This window comes from Durio zibethinus, chromosome 14, assembly GCF_047325235.1.
Source record: "Durio zibethinus cultivar Kanyao isolate XHJ-2024 chromosome 14, ASM4732523v1, whole genome shotgun sequence".
Classification (NCBI taxonomy): domain Eukaryota; kingdom Viridiplantae; phylum Streptophyta; class Magnoliopsida; order Malvales; family Malvaceae; genus Durio; species Durio zibethinus.
Genome location: NC_143175.1, coordinates 19,566,192 through 19,583,409, shown reverse-complemented (window position 1 = coordinate 19,583,409; position 17,218 = coordinate 19,566,192). Strand labels below are relative to the sequence as shown.

Below are 17,218 nucleotides of genomic sequence, written 5' to 3'. Positions count from 1 at the left end.
TTCCACGGACTAAATTTTGTTATGGCTTTCACCTTAAATTACTTCGTATACCCAATTAGCCTTCTGTAAGTTATATTAAATTACTAATTCAATAGAAAAACAAACCCTATATGTTTTTTTTTATTTTTTAAATATACCCGTGAAAAATAATCTAAAATAAAATATATAATCAATAATTATGTAATTAATTAATAAATTATTAACTTTTTAATTTTAATGACCAAAATTTAATTTCTAACATTACCAAACACCAAAAACAAATAAAAAACATAAAAAATCTTGCTTATTAAAAGTGTAAAATGGAAGAACTACTTCTTTCTAATCTAAATTTTCAACTAAAAAAAAGGTGAATTGAGCTTAACTCAAGTAATAAAATGAGATGCCATATATTGGCTAAAATTTTTATAATATTCAAGTTTTGGGCCTTTTTTTTTTGTATAAAAACAACTAAACAAATAAAATTTTGCATGAAATAATTTGAATAATTATTGAAATGATCCTAATTATCATTTTTTATTCATATAAACTACAACAAAGAGCTGATCTTTACCAATAAAACTATTATTTAACAATATAATTTTTTCACTAAAAATATATGTTTGTTTGTTAAGTACAGTTCAATAAAAATAAAAAGTAATAAATAAAACTGTATTTAACAAGATGTGAATCAATTACTACAATAAAACGGTCAAGTAAATAGTACAAAAATTTTTATGAACTTTGGTCAACAAAGTTGACCAAACTTGTCCCACTAAGTGGTAAGAATCCTGTCCACTATTTTTCACGACATAGCAAAACAGTTAAAAACTAAAAACACTTTTTATTTTCCACCGTCACAGCCTTCAAAAATTAACCCACATTTTTTTTTTAATCCAAAATGGAACCAACATTTTTACCCAAAGGGCAAATTTGTCCACGAGATATATATTTTTGCCCATAATTATTGGTGCTCCGCCAATCTTTGGTCGACGGTGTGGCGCCTTGGCCCCACCTGGTTAACGACAAGCGCGGGAGATTAAAAATAAAATAAAAAACAAAAAAAAAAGAGATTATTCTTTTACTTATTTTGACCGTTGATCACGAACCAATGATAAGGAAACAATTTCCAACGTCCGATCAAACACCAACAAACAATTATAACCGTCGGTTACGCATTGGCGATTTTTAAAACGGTAAATGCGGTTTTATAAAAAAAGAATAAAATAAATAAAAAGGAAAATGGTTGTTTTTGGGTGAGTTTTATTAGAAAGGCTCAAATAAACAGGTATCCTCTGAAAGCAAACTGCTGCTGTTGTTCTTGCCTTTGCTCTCCTTTTCCCGTTTCTGGGTTCTTTTCTTTGTCTTCTTTTGGGGTTTTGGCCTTTTTTTTTTTTGGTTAAGGGTTTTTGGATTTCTCTGATGGTTAGTTAAGAAAACAAAAAACAAATTGATGGATAAATACAATTCGCAACTCGTAGGCAAAGGCGGCGTGAATTTGAAGAAGAATTTGGAGAGTTTTGCTTTTTTCTTTTTTTAATGATGATAATGATTGAGCAATGGGGAGTGATTTTCCATTTTAGAAGCTGATAAATGTTTGTTGAACATTCTTGTCAAATAAGGTGACGCTTTGAAAAATCTTCATCTATATTGTTACTATTATTTATTAGTATTATCGTTTGAAGCTAAACTCATCAAATTTCCATTTGGCAGAAAAATTTTCATGTGGGAGAGGGCGTGAATGGCAAGGTAGTAGAAAAAAACAATAACTGCTTTTAGTAAAAAGTAAACAAACGAAAAGGAAGGAATCCCAGTTTTGAGTATGCAAAGAATATCGAATTCCTAAAAAGAAGAGATATTCCTTTGTTTTTTTTAGGTTTTGGGATATTGGTGTTTGATTAATTCGCCACAGCAAAAGTTAATAATGTCGTCGAATACTTCATCAGAGACGCAAGAACCGAGCATCGACACTGATAAGTTGAGTTACGAAATCTTTTCCATTCTGGAAAGTAAATTTTTGTTTGGGTATGATGATCATCAGAAGCTATGGATTCCGAAACCGATCTCTCCGCCTTCTGAACCGAAGGTTGAGCCATTGATTCAACCGGGTGATGAGAATTCCCCGTCAGCTATCAAGAACCAGAGGGGTAAAATCTGTATTTTGAGTATCGATAGCGGTGGCATGAGAGGGATTCTTTGTGGGAAAGCTTTGGCTTATCTTGAACATGCCTTGAAATCCAAGTCAGGTAATCCGAATGCTCGAATCGCCGATTTTCTTGACGTCGCCACCGGTTCTGGTGTTGGTGGTATCTTCACCGCCATGCTTTTCGCCACCAAAGATGATAACCGCCCGATTTTTACCGCTGAGGAGACGTGGCGGTTCCTTGCAGATAATGGGAAGCGGATATACCGGTCCAGCCCGGGTAAAAACGGCGGTATTTTGAAAAAGATTATGAAAAACGGTTCGACCGGATCCAGATCAACCGGTTTAGAGAAGGCGATGAAGGAGGCGTTCGCGGCGGATGGAAGGAGTTTGACGTTGAAAGATACGCTAAAACCCGTTTTGATTCCTTGTTATGATCTTTCTAGCACAGCACCGTTTTTGTTTTCCAGGGCGGATGCTTTGGAGACGGATAGTTTTGATTTTCCATTATGGGAAGTTTGTCGGGCCACGTCGTCTGAACCCGGCTTATTCGAACCGGTTTTGATGCAGTCCGTCGATGGTCAAACCAGGTGTGTGGCAGTTGATGGTGGGTTGGCCATGAGCAATCCAACGGCTGCAGCAATTACGCACGTGTTGCATAATAAACAGGAGTTTCCTTTTGTTAGAGGAGTTGAGGATTTGTTGGTGCTGTCATTGGGGACGGGTCAGCTACTTGAAGTCAGCTATGAATATGAGCGAGTCAAGAATTGGAGGGTCAAGGATTGGGCTAAACCAATGGCTCGAATATCCAGTGACGGTTCGGCTGACTCGGTGGACCAAGCTGTAGCCTCGGCATTTGGACAATGCAGAAACAGTAATTATGTAAGAGTTCAGGTATATTTCAAGGACAAAATTTTATTTTGTTACATGCATAACATTTGTTACGAGGTATAACATTTTTTTGATAGACTAGACAGTTGAAACATTTGTGAGCAAATTCTGTTTTTGTGATGATTTTGATGAGATTTTTGTCACTGCCAATGCTAAGGGACAATGGAAGCCAGGCTGGTTGGAGTTAAGGATCTTGGTTTTTGCACATTGGAATTCTTGAATAAGGGTTCAAATGTTGGTAAAGTTTGTTTTTGACCTCGGAAAATGGGGTCATTGAAGCTTGTGTTTTTTCCATACTTCTCTTTTTTACCGTTTTAGTAGTTTATGGTTGAGGTCATAATCACTAGCCTGGAATGCTTCAGGGCATAAAGCACTAGCTTTTCAACGTCAGCCTAATTTATAAGCCAGGTGATTTTGTGGTTTTGGGGCAGGTTTTCCTTAGGCAAACTCCTAAAACAAGGGGTTTTTGATTGGCTCAATCCAAGATCAATTGGTGGCCTGGTTGTTTTAGTTAAACTAAAGTCAAATTGCCAGCTGAAACTCTGTTTAAAGTTCTTTTTTTTTTTGTCAAAATTGTCAATTATTCTTTGAACTGAGGACCTAAACCTGTTGAATTGTCTAAGAAATTAAGCTTTCAAAATTTGCTTTACAAATAGAAATTCTCTTGGTCAAAGAGAATTCTTACAGTTTTCTTTTCTCTGTCACATAATTCAAATTCATGGAGAAATTTGTGTTTGGTTGGGTTTTGGTTCATTTCTCCAAGTTCTTGAATTATATGGGAATGTCTAATACTTTTGAAAAACTTTCATTTGATGCTGTGGGGGATATCTTGCCTTGTTTATTTAGAGCAAAGCTTTGGTTAAGAGTGTGGGACATCAATGAGAGAGCATAAATTGTCATTCATGATTCATGTCCCTGTAAACATGCCTTCTATTTAGCTTAGCTTTTATTATTAGGCTGATTATGGTAATACTTTCTGTACTGTTTAATACGCCAGGGCCAGCCTCTAATATTGCCATTCTTGAGCATCTACACTACAATCGAATTGAAAGAAAAAAAACAAAGTGGGGAGGAGGAAGGTTCTTCTAGTTTGAATTGGGGCCTGTCCTCTCAATTTGTCAAATGAACGTAGACATTTTCACCCAGTGGAGTAATAAGAAATTTTTTTGATTTTGGGAGAAAGGAAATTCAAATCCACTCTTTGAGCCTGAAATACATGCACCTATTATTGAATCTAAAAAATTTAGTGGTCAAAAATTTTTTGCGGTTTGCCTTGTATTCATTTACTCTAGCTTTATATGATAGTCCTCGGTTGGGTAATGAAAGTAGAATTCATAAAGTAAGGTCCCATTTTTATGAACCACTAAAAGGGGGTTTGGCCAAGTGACTAATGAAATGAAGGAAAAAATGGACTCCATAATAATTTGGTCCCTTGTTTTCCCTGTCCTTTTGGTCAGTTTCATTGACAGTTAATTGGAAACAGGCTTTTGGTATTTTAATTTGTTTCAGTACAACCTTAATTTTATGTTTGAAAAGCTTAAAAAAAACACTACAGGACCATGATTTCTGGGAGCTATTGATTAATTTGCTAGGTTTGGTGAATGAACAGCTTCTGTTTTCTTTTGCCATCAGTCTTTTAAAATATTGAATCATGGAATCACCATTGTTGCCTTTTCTCTCTCTCTCTCTCTCTCTTTTCCAATCAATTTTGGTGGGACAGGCAAATGGATCCAGTTTAGGGCGCTGTGGCCCAAATGTAGACACAGACCCCAGCCCCAGTAATGTAAAGATGCTGATAGGAATAGCTGAGGAAATGCTGAAGCAGAAAAATGTTGAATCCATCCTGTTTGGAGGTAAAAGGATTGGAGACCAAAGCAATTCCGAGAAGTTAGATTGGTTTGCTGGAGAACTTGTTCTAGAACATCAGAAGAGGAGTTGTAGAATTGCTCCCACTGTTGCTTTCAAGCAAGCAAATCTAAAGACCCAACTAGCATACTCTCAACAAAATCTGCAGCTAACCTAATGGCAGAAACAAAAAAAAAAAGGGTAAAATTCCTTTCTATTCTACTATTTTTTTTCAATTTTCATTTATTTTTTTAATGTTTTGTTCAAAGAAAGCATCTTAGTGGACCTTGCATTAATGGAAATGATTAAAAAGGGGACATCTAAATTATATTTTGTAAGGAAGATGCTGACTTTTTAATGTTATAAAGCTGTGAAAAGATTTATAGAGTTTTGATGATTTTGTCAAACATATATTTCTTCTCCTTCCTTTTTTCTTTCTTTTATAAATGTCACAATACAAACAAGAGTGACCATTTAACCCAGTAAACCAGATCCAAATTTACCTTTTCAACTCCTCGAAATGTAATTTTCAATTGAATGAAAACCCAAATTTCACACCTAACAGCAAATCAACACATTGAGGGTGCCTGCAACTTATAGCTACCTGCATCAGAGTTTTACTTGGTCCACTAACCCTAATTGATTTTTGATGAAAGAAAATCACCCTTAATTTCTTTTTTCTCTTTTTGTTTTTTTAATTTAGCAAATTAATTTACCTCTTTTTTTTTTTTGTTGACAAATAGTTGTTTCTAGCAAATTCATTCATACTTTTCCAAGTAACCCCAGGAAGGTAGTAGGTTTTTCAATTTTTATGTGATTCTAGGCATGAATTGTCATTTTCTTTATATGATTTAAAATCTCATACTTAACAACTGGTTGTTATTTGTTGCTATTGTTCTAACATGAAATTTGAGTGAAAAAATGTTAAAAAAAAAAAAAAAGATAAAAAGGAGGGGGAGAACAAGAGGAAACAGTGATGTGGGGAAGACAGTCTCAATGTTGTCTGTCGACCGACACTCGTTCTCGAAAGAGCTAAAGGGTAATTTAGTCATTCAATATTAGAAATCAAAATCATAAAAAAGGGTCTGTCCGTAGTCCGGAAAAATGGTTGCTCTTTGTGATCATATTATGTTTTTGCCCTCTTCGGCTTTTCTTTTGGCCCACTAACACTTAACCAACCCACTTTTTCGTTTTTTAATCACAAAAATAAGTAATATTCAAACATTTAATTTAATAATTAATGCATAATTTTGACTTAAATAATAAAATTCAAATCTCTTTTTTTAAATTAAAAAACCAATGCATCAATCTTAAAAAAAACCATTTATGTAATTTTTGTTTCTTTTTAATTCTTCCATTGCTTTGTTGCCCATATTTGATTTCATGCACGTGGCTTCAACTTGCCCTTGCATTTTTTTTTTGGTTGTAATTTAGTGAAGCAATTGTTCTTGTTCTTGCTTAAGTTGAGGAATTTCCACTCCATTAAATGCCCTTAATTTTTGGATAGATAAGCAACAACTGATATTTATATCTTAAAGCTTATAAAAGATTATGTGGATTATATATATATATATTAATTTCAGTGGTACTTTCATTCGTTTAAAAGATTGTAATAATATTTGACAATGATTATGGAATTTAATTAGACAACGTTGTAAACAAGTCTCTTTATTGTGTAACACTAGAGATGTTGGGGTTTAATATGCTACAGAAAACGGCAGGAAGTTAAACTGGTCAGAGCTCTCCACTAACTTAAATAATGACAGAAAATATAAAAATATTAACGGAGTTTTTAAATTTTATAATATTAAAATGTATTATTTTGTGAAAATTTTTTACTTTTTAATAAATTTTAAAAGGTATTGTGGCAAGCGATGTTTGAGATAATTTTCTAAAAGAACAAAGCTCGATAAACTTGTTCTTATTTGTTTTGTTGCCTAGTTCTTCTGAGTTTTGTGCTTGGTTTTAACGTACATTTTCTAACAGTAAATTTTGTTTTTTAAATGCAGGATAAAAAATGATATCCGAAAAAAAAAAAGGAGAAGAAAATAAGATAGCGGCATTGAAGATGAGCAAGGAAGAGAGAGTGCAGGGAATTGAGTGAAAAAAGAAGAAAAAAAAGACATTAACTACTACTGTAAAAAGGGTTGCAAGACGTTAATTAGTGGGGATACTTTGCGTACTAGAGGACAGGCATGATGTTGTCCACTCCACCTTTCTACTATGGCAAGGAACCAAAACAACAAACGCAACAACAGTTCTTATGCTTTTCAGAGGTCATAACAAGAATCAAGAGTGAACCTTTTTTTATTTTTCTTAAAAAAAAAAAGGAAAGTATAAGGTGGGAAAACTGTTTACACATTTCTTCCTATATTCCCTACATTTCCTTTCCTTTCTCATGTTTTCTTTTCCTCCCAAAAACCTAATTGTTTTTTTTTTCTTTTTTTTTCTACCTTTTTCTATCAATTCTGTCTCAAGAAACTTGATGACTCGGGTGGCGTACTGTCTTGTGTAGTCATGAAAAAAAAAACCCAGAAATATAAGCCAAAGTTCTTTACCCGGCCTTTATGTTTTTTTTTTTCTTTTTTATTTCTACTGTTAATTTTGTTGCATAGAAATTGTTGTGGTGGAGAAGGGATTTTAGAGTATCTTCATCGAGATTATAGGATTTGGTGGATGGGCCACAAATTGAGGCTGGGGAATGACCCTTTCTACATGTAGACAAATTTCATTCATGTACCTTGAAAGTTGAAGCTTTGTTATTTGGTAAATTTTTGTTTTTACTAATTTTCATCGTTAAAGAGTGGTGGTGGGCAGTAGTTGATGCTTTTGTTTCTTTTCGTAGATTTTCTCATACTTTAAAACATTATTAATTGAGTTTTTTAAATATATTTAAAATTATAATTTCTTTTTATTAAAATTAACATTTAAATATTTTATCAACAAATTAAATGATTATTAGCTTAAATGATTTATTTTTAATAATTTATCAATTGAATGGTTCCGTAAAGTATGCTCTGTTCAATCTCAACCTTTGAAAAATTGACCTTGAGCTTGATAGAATATTCCCAAAAATAAACTACTTTTATAAGAATGAAAGGGATATGGTAAATTTTCAAATTTTTTTAAGGTAAATGAGTGGAGTTTATGGATTTCACATGCAACTTTATTTTGTTACATGTTCCTTAAAATAGAAAGGTTACTCATAATTTGAAGCCAATTCTTTGCACATTTGTTGCTTGATGAAAATGGTGTATAATCACACCTATCATTCAAACATAGACTACTAAAAAAAAAAAACATGCAAAATATGAGAGGTGGTAAGAAAAGAAGATTTAATTAAGAAAATGAAAATGAAATAACTTCAATGACAACCAAATGTTTTTGAGTGATTATGCAATTATAGCCAAATCAAAACCCTATGTTATAACTAAGCAAAAACCCCCTTAATTAATCTTGTTTTTGTTCTACCTCTATTTATTGTTACGGTTTAAAATTCTTTCATGGATTGAGATTCCCTCGATTACCTTTTTTATCTATTATTTTTAAATACATTTGTTATCATTGTGTTTACATGTATAAAATTTAATTATTAATTATATCTTATGATAAATGTTTTTGAAATGTAATTGATAAAAATAAAAATATCTAACTCTATTTTTCATTATACAATGGCTTAAGATATACAGTAGTATAAAAAATTATACTCTTTACTCCAACAAAAATTATAGGTTTACACTTTTCATGGATTTGGACAATCATTCAAGAGTATTAATTCAAAAAATATAGATTATTGTTAGATGATGAATGTATGAATTTAATACAAAAGCACACGTGGGCTGTGAGGGCAAGGGGAGAAGCAAGATACGTAATTAATAATTAAAAAAATTAACACTTTTATTAAAACGGTGAAAACTTTATTAGAATTTTTAAAATAGTATTAATATATATTTAAATTATTTGAAATTTTATATATTTTATTTATGTAACTAAATCTTTTAATTTATTAGTTTATAGATTTAAATTTAAATTTATTATTTTAATAAAAAGCCTCTCAAAGGAAATTTAAAAAATTATCTAAATTTTATCCTAAATATTAAAATAAAAATAATTTAAAATTTAAAATTTACTTTATTTGGATCGTGAAAAAGATAAAAAAAAATAAAAATAGGCATAAGTTTGCCAAAAGAACAAGAGTTTCTTCGCACCAATTTTTTTTAAAACTTTAATAACGAAAAAGAAGCACGTGTGCACAACCTTCAAAATTGACTTGTAACAACTTTTTGGAAAGGGTTTTAAAACGAGAGTAAAGGGAACAAAGATGAAAATATTTAATTGCTGCCTATACCAAAGAGGAAAAAGCCATTTCTAATGGCTTTTTTTTTTTTTTCTCTCTTGAATGGTCAACATTGCATTTACTTGGTCGCCAAATAAGATCCCTTGGTCCTTTGCATCTTCAAAAAGCAACAAACTTTTTCTTTCTTTTTTCCTTAATTTCATTATTTTATTCACTCATTCTAACATCAATATTTAGGTCTTAAATTGAAAATCTTTTTAAAAACATGATAGGACTAGAAGAAAAGGCACATGTTAAAAAGAAAGATAATTCACCTAGGTTAGTCTAATTGATTTAGAAAAATATTGTTTTTTATCAATTAAAATTTGATTATCGTGAAAAATATTTGGACAATAAAATTATGAATGTATCAAGTTAATATAAAAAAGTGTATCTTTTAAATCTTAAAGAAAATTAAGTCTAAACAAAAATTGAGAATATATTGATTTATTATAAAAAATTAAAAAGAAAAAAATTCTTTAAATGTAACATTAGAATGGAGATTGAAATTGATAAAGCTAAGGGGACCGAATGTTGTTGGAAATAAAAGTTAAAAGTTTATGCCCTATTCGATGGTTCTAAAGAGGGGTGGTTGATGTCCTAACTGGCATGGTGTCAAAAATGGCATCATGGAGGCTTATACTCTACCTCTCTCTTTTACACAAACTAGAGGAAGATCCGCGCTCCACTAAAGGCATGATTGATCACTGCAAAGCAAGCGATTTTTTTAATTTATAAAACTATTTCATTTTTTAATAATCATCTTTAGTTAAAAGTTTATTAAAAATGAATCATTAAAACCAATACATAAAAAAGGTTTACTATTCATAATTTCATGAGACCATATCATTATAAAAAAAATCATTAAATACATATATATATATATATATATATATTATAAGTTTGAGTAGCAAACATTGAATATAATAATGATACATGCCTGATTTAGTTGATTAGTCTCTAGAATGTTTAAATCAAGATAGATTTTTGTTGATGATGATGATGAGATAACATATAAAACACCTATAATATATTTTAAGTGAGTTTTGTAAGGTATGTTCAAAATCAATAGTAAAATATTAAATTTTATGTGTTAAGTAGTTAGAGAATAAAAATCATATACGCAAGACAATCAGAGAAAATGAAAATTAAAAATTTTAAGATATCTTAATTTATTCTACGTGCCAAGTTGCTATAAAGAATCGTTTTTAAAATATTAAGACTGATGATAAGCATACCATAACAAACTCAATCAATAAAAAATGTACATTATAGTTGATATGTCCGTAGATATATCCATTATTTTTCAAGTAATCATATTTTTTAAGTAATTGTATTTTAATTTGTTTAACTTTCCAACAATTAAAAAAAAACCTCACATTTATTTAAAGAGTATTGTAAATAATAGTAATAACAATTAATCAAAGAAAATTAATTTAATCTACTGATTTTGTTATTTACTTATATATTTTGGAAATATCTAGTTGTTATATATCTTAATATACACTAATATTTATTTTTCAAAATATTTAGTTTTTGTAAATATTTTTGGAAAAGTAAATATGTAAATCATGGTAGATATATCTTAATATATCCTAATATTAATATAATCATATATTTAATAATTATAAAAATAAAATATATTAAAACTATTATTCATAAAAATATATTATAAAACATGTTTGCAAGTAAAATAGATAATTAGATATACATTTCATTAATTTTTTAAATATTTATGTTTATTTCATAACTTAACATATATTGAATTAATTTTTATTATTCTCTAATTTTAAAAAAATTATTTAATTTATAATTTTATTTTTTAAAAAAATTTATATTTATTTTTAAAACAATTCCATAATTTCAATTCCTGAAAAATAAACGCTAAATAGACAAAATAAAAAAAATATATAAAAATTGGTTAAGTTTCGTAATTACAATTGGGTTTAATACAATTTAATGAATGCGAGACAATTAAGTTGGGCCTCAATGCATTTGGATGGGCCTCTTTTTCTTTCTTTTATTGTTTCTGGTTTTTTTTTTTTTTTTTTAATTTAAGCTCTGTATTTTTTTTAAAAAATAATTTTTGAAAAATATTTATATTTTTTGAATTGAAATAGATTTTTTGTTGTTTGGTTAATGTTTTTCGTTATTTGATTTTTTTTTGGAAAATATATATATATTTTTAAATAATATTAATATAATTATTAAAATATTAAAAATTATTTATTATTAAAATATATTGAAATTATTTATTATTAAAATTATTAATATTAAAAAATAATTATATTTTAATAAGAATATTTATTATTAAAATATTATGTTAATATAAAAATACTTAAAATAAAACTATTTATTATTCTTTATATTATATATTAATAATATTTATTAATATATTATATTAATAGTATATTATTTATTAATATATGATTTATTAACATAATATTATTTATTAATATTAATATATTATTATAATATTTATTAATATAATATTATTATAAGTAAAATTATGTTTAAAAGTATTGACAAATAATTCTACTTATAGATAATTTTTTTTCAAAAAATATTTGTTTTTTTTTAATTTGTAAGATAATTTTAAAAAAATAACTTCATTTTTCATTAATCAATAAATTATTTTTTATTGATCAACAAATTTTTTATTAAATAAATATTTAAAAATATAAAAATTATTTTTTGTGAAACAAACGGAGCCTTATTTTCTTGTCCTTCGTAAATACCTCATTACTTGGTTTTATTTTCATCTTTCTTCCCCATACTTCTGCTGAGACTTTGTCTCTCTAAATTTTTCGAACCCAGTTTTTAATGCTAGAACATCGTGTCTTCTGTCATCTCTTGTTGATTATCAATATCAGAAAACCTTCCAAATTCACTCTAATCTTTCATTTAACATCCTTTTTGTTTCTATAGAATTAGATTTTTACAAAGCCCTAAACATTCATGAATCTAGCTTTAAACCCGAACCAAAAATTTCAAATTTAGGGCCATTGTTGCTGTTGTTGGCCACCAAACTTTCACCATGTCTTCCTCTATCCTCTTTCTTGATTTTCACTTTTCAGAATCCTTAAAATCCCCAAAGAAAATATTAAACTTAAACCCTATTAGAGAGAAAATCCTTTTTCTCTCCTTTTTGTGCCATTTTATTTGGTCTTGTTTACTTGATTTTTAAGTATATTTTCTATTTGGGTTGATTTACATTTTTGGCTAGTTTTTTTAAAGTCCTATTCTTTTTTGTATTGTTTTGCTTATTCATTTATTCTAATCTTGATCCTATGTTTTATTGCTAATGAAAACACTAAAACTTGTTTTTCCGACTAAAGTGGGTGTCTGACATTTCTTGGAATTGGTAGGGTGATGTGGTAGAATTTTCAGCACAGGTTTAAAATGAAAAAAATAGTTTTTTTTAAGAGATGATATAAGTGCTAGTTGGCAATTCAATTGGTATTTAATTATACTTTTGTGGCAATGAACTAAGCTGATGTGGTTGATGATTTAGCACTTAAATGAATAGTGAAAATTTTTATTTAGCAAAAAATTGAGATTTGGGGACAACTTTAATATATGGGTATAGATTATTATAAATTACAAATTTTTTTTAAATGATAACAGTTTCATTCCAGCTATAAATTTCACAAGAATTGAATACCCAATTTTTATTAAGTTCTTCTAATGGTTGAGAAAAATCTCTTATCCCCTTACCAACCATATTAAAAACATACACACAAAGCTTTTAATCAGACGAATTACTCCACTCAAACAGGCTTGCTTAAAAATTGATTGAAGAACAACCAAAATTTTGATCATCTTCATTTCAGCAAATATTCTAACCAAATGATTACAAAAAGTGGAAACGAAAGGGGGAAAAATCTAATAAAGTGGATTTGGTTAGTCATTCAACTGTTTGCAACTTGTGTAAATCATTCATGAACCCTGGATATAGAGAAACCATCCTACTTTTTCCAACTTAATTATTTTTCACCAAAATTCACCTTTGCTTTAACCCCCTTCTTTTCACAAGATTGAATGGTTGTAAACATGTTTTGTATGTCTAGTTCAGCCCTTAATCACCACTTTTCTTCCACTTTTGATTAATGTAGGGAATAATGGTTGGAATGCATTTGCCAAAAAAATTGAAGACACCCAAATTTATTTATTTATTTATTTTAATTATTCTTACATTAAGATGTGAAAAGGAGACTAAAAAGGATATAATTATTCTAAAAATCATGTAGAGAAATATATACATATGTCCTAAATTGGACCTTTGTGATTATAGAAAACATGTTCTAACCAATGCATTAGGGAAGGAAAATGATAAGGAGCAAAATTTAATACTGGTGGAAAATAAATAAAACAAGCCAAACCTAATTAAAGAAATTAAAGCAACATGAAGTGTATATTAATATTGTAGGTGACCTGGTAGGACCATTAGCAAGCCAAGTTCTTAATCATTTAGCCGTTGCTAAGTCCTTATTAAAGGAATGACTATATTTCGTATGAGAAATAATAATTTTAATTTGTAGTCTAATACATTGATCTAATTTCCTTTGTCTCTCTTGCATCATATTTATATTATCTTGTTTTGGTGTAAACCTAACTTTTTATTAAGATTCAAATAAAAAAAAAAGCTCTATTATTATGATTGGAATCTGCTTTTTCTTTTTATAATTAAAGGGATCATATCCTTTAGTTAGGGTTATTGGACCTACTTATTTTCCTTTTATCACGTTGCCCTTTGTATAAATCACAATATATATTATACAAATTTTATATTCATATATATTGTCTCCGTGATGATGACTCATTCTTCTTGTCGATAAAGACTAGTGGTTGTTTATAAGCATCAAGAAATTAATTAAAAAAATAAATTCCATTACTATTATATGATTAAAATATATGAAAAGCTTATAATAATAATAATAATACATTTATTTATTTAATAATAATACATTTATTTATTTTGCAGTTCGTATATAGTTTGGTGAAAAGATAATTAAGGAAATGTGATTTGGTAAAAGCATAGACATAAATTTCTTTCACTTTCATAAGAAAAATGTAAGTTCTTGGTTTAATGGCTTTGAATTGAGCTTGATGTGATCAAGGGCATTACTAGAATGACTTGGAAGATAAATGTAGAGCAAATATGCTTTAACTTATTTGTCAAAATACCTTTAAAAAATAAATATCATATTAATGTTGTCTTTATGCAAAAGGGAGATGGATAATTGATGCTAACTATTACGAGTAATTAGATAAGATGCTTATGAGGTTGTGTTGGTTTTAATTATTAATTTTTAAAGAGAAATAGCCTCTATTAATCTTTTCAGGATATGATTGGGAATTATTGTGTCATTGAACAAATTTAACTAAAAATTGACATTGTCATTATGCTCTTCTTGAAGAGATTTGTCAGCTATATAGTCCTTAATATCATTTTTCTCTAAATTAAGATAAAATCTCTTATCTGCTACTTGCCTCCTATCACCTTTTTAGGTAAATTTATTTTAATTTAAATATTTATTTTTGAATGTATTTTTTAATAGGTATAAATATTTAATTATTTTACATTGTTGATAATAAAAAATAAAAATATTGGTACTATTATTTCTTAAATACATTTAATGGTAAAGAATATAATTTTAATTTATCCTTGTTAAATTATATTTATAAATATAACAAAATTAAAATTAAATCTAAATTCTGATAATGAAATTTTAAAAAGTCTGAATAACGATTTTTGAGAATTCTTTAGATGAAAAAAGTTTTCTAAAAATTACCAAAGTAGTAAGTTATTTAGAAGCTTTTTTCAATACAAAAATTTTTATTTAGTTATTATTTTCTTTAATTTAAGTAGTTTTAAAAATAAAAATATAAAATATTTATAAAAATGTGTTTTTAGGAAATAAATTTATTTATGGATAATTGGATTATCGTGTAACTTTTAGCATGAAATGTTAATAATAAAAAGAAATGAATTTACAATGATAAGGTTTTAAAGAAGTTCGAGTAGTAATTTTCAAAAAATTTATTGGTGAGAATTTTTTTAAAATATCATTAAAGTACTGGTGTATTTAGAATAATTTTCAATATAAAAATTCTCGTTTATTTTTTTTCACTAAGAAAAATGAAATTTTGTATACTATTAAAAATTGATTCATGAACATCATGTTTTATGCATACATATCATTTTTTAAAGAAAAGGAAATTATTTAGGATGAAATCTTAAAGAAGCTCGAGTAGTGATTTTTTCAAAATTTTTAGGTAAAAATTTTTTTCTAAAATGCCGTCTAAGTATTGAAACATTTAGAGTAATTTTTTATAAAAATTTTTATCTACTTTTTTTTAATAAAAAAAGACTTAATAAAAAGATAAGAAACAAGGTTTTTTTTTAATAAAAAATGAAAAATATTATTTGAGTTAGATTATAAGTATCATTTTATTGATTTTGAAAATAAATATGAATTGTCGAAGATGAAATTCTTGATAAATACAAGCAGTGATTCTTAAAAAATTTCTAAATGAAAAGGTTCTTTTTAATATTACTAAATATTAGAATACTTTTTAGAATTTTTCAATGCAAAGTTCTTATTTATTTTCAGGCAAAAGATTTAAAAAAATTTTTTTGTTGCAATAAGAAAAAATTATGGAAATTATTTTTAAATATCAAAATTAAAATTTTTTTGTCAAAATTAAAAGATAATACATGATTAATTTATATTAATTTTAAAATGAACGTTACGAGGATACTAATCTTTTTCAACACATAATCATACTTTCAAACTTATCTTTAATTTTAAAAATTAAAATTATTTTTTTGATAAATTTTAAATTAATTTTAAAATTTTATAAAAAAAAAAAAACTTTTTAAATATCCAATTACAATCTAATAAAAAAAAATAGTAACAATTCTCTCTGTGTTGAGATTTTTAAAACTTTCATCTAATGACACCAAAATTATTACGACACCCCCGACATAAAAGAATCTCACAGTTGATTAATTTGAGTTAATAGATGGTTAATAACTAATAAGCTAAAATATTATATCCAAAGTTTTTTCATCAAACTTAAACCAGCAAAATTAGTCGGTCTAGCTAGCTTCATTACCAAATATAGTCTAACCCTTGTATGAATAAGACAAAAGCTATCCTAATTTTTGGTTCATTATAAACTGTACTGACTAATAATAGTAGAAGGTAAGTGTTAGGAGTATAAATAATATATTAGTACTTATAAGTTATTCAAGTTTGATTCGAATAAAATTTAAATTTGATTCGATTTTTATCGAGTCAAATTCGAGTTCGAATAGTTTGACTTATCGAACGAATTGAGTTTAAATATTTTTATACCTGATTCTGATAGTTTATGAGCCTAATTAAGCTTTTGTATTTAAATATATTTTTATTATTTTAATTAATAAGATATCTCAAATTCGAGTTTAAGCACAAATAATCGAGCACTTATTGAATATAAAAATTAAGTTTATTTTTATATATTAATCGAATTTAATCGAGTAAGCTCAAATAACTCAAATTTTATTTTGAATTAAACTTGAGTTAAAAAAATAAAATTCGATCGAATTCGAATCGAATTTCGAATCTCAAATTTTAAATCAAATTCGAATTCGAATTTAAATTTAATACTACATTAACTTAAATTTGATCGATTATACCTTTAATAAATATTACGCTCACGCTATTTTTTGTGACAGAAAATTGCAAAAAGTGATGTGAAAATTAATTATCAAACACGGTAGATAACTAAATTAGGTCAACGTAAAGTCTGAGGATATCTTGACCAAATTAGTATATATAAAAAAATTACTGTAAAATGAACAACGGGTAGAGAAAGAAATCAACTAGGAACATGAGTGAGATGTACACTGCGCCTCTACTAGGTGGCAAAATTTTATTGGTGGTACAAAGTTGGCAAAATAAAAGAAAATCTAGGAAAATAGATCCCTTAAACCGACAATCTGAGACAGAAGCGAAACAACAGACACTGGGATACGA

General features: G+C 27.7%; 1 protein-coding gene across 2 annotated transcripts; it reads left to right on the top strand.

Annotated features, from left to right (window-relative positions):
- Positions 1–1,203: 1,203 nt before the first annotated feature.
- Positions 1,204–7,642, top strand: LOC111295481 (patatin-like protein 6). Of its 2 annotated transcripts, XM_022888982.2 has the most exons (4): positions 1,222–1,598; positions 1,690–3,013; positions 4,731–5,056; positions 6,865–7,642. In XM_022888982.2, exons 2-3 carry the CDS (start codon positions 1,901–1,903, stop codon positions 5,031–5,033), a joined length of 1,416 nt encoding a protein of 471 aa, XP_022744717.2. In that variant the 5' UTR covers positions 1,222–1,598; positions 1,690–1,900; the 3' UTR covers positions 5,034–5,056; positions 6,865–7,642. The 2 variants fall into 2 exon arrangements, with proteins under 2 accessions (XP_089599818.1, XP_022744717.2); XM_089743692.1 differs by lacking the exon at positions 6,865–7,642 and having other exon boundaries at positions 1,204–1,598; positions 3,168–4,874.
- The last annotated feature ends 9,576 nt before the right edge of the window (positions 7,643–17,218 follow it).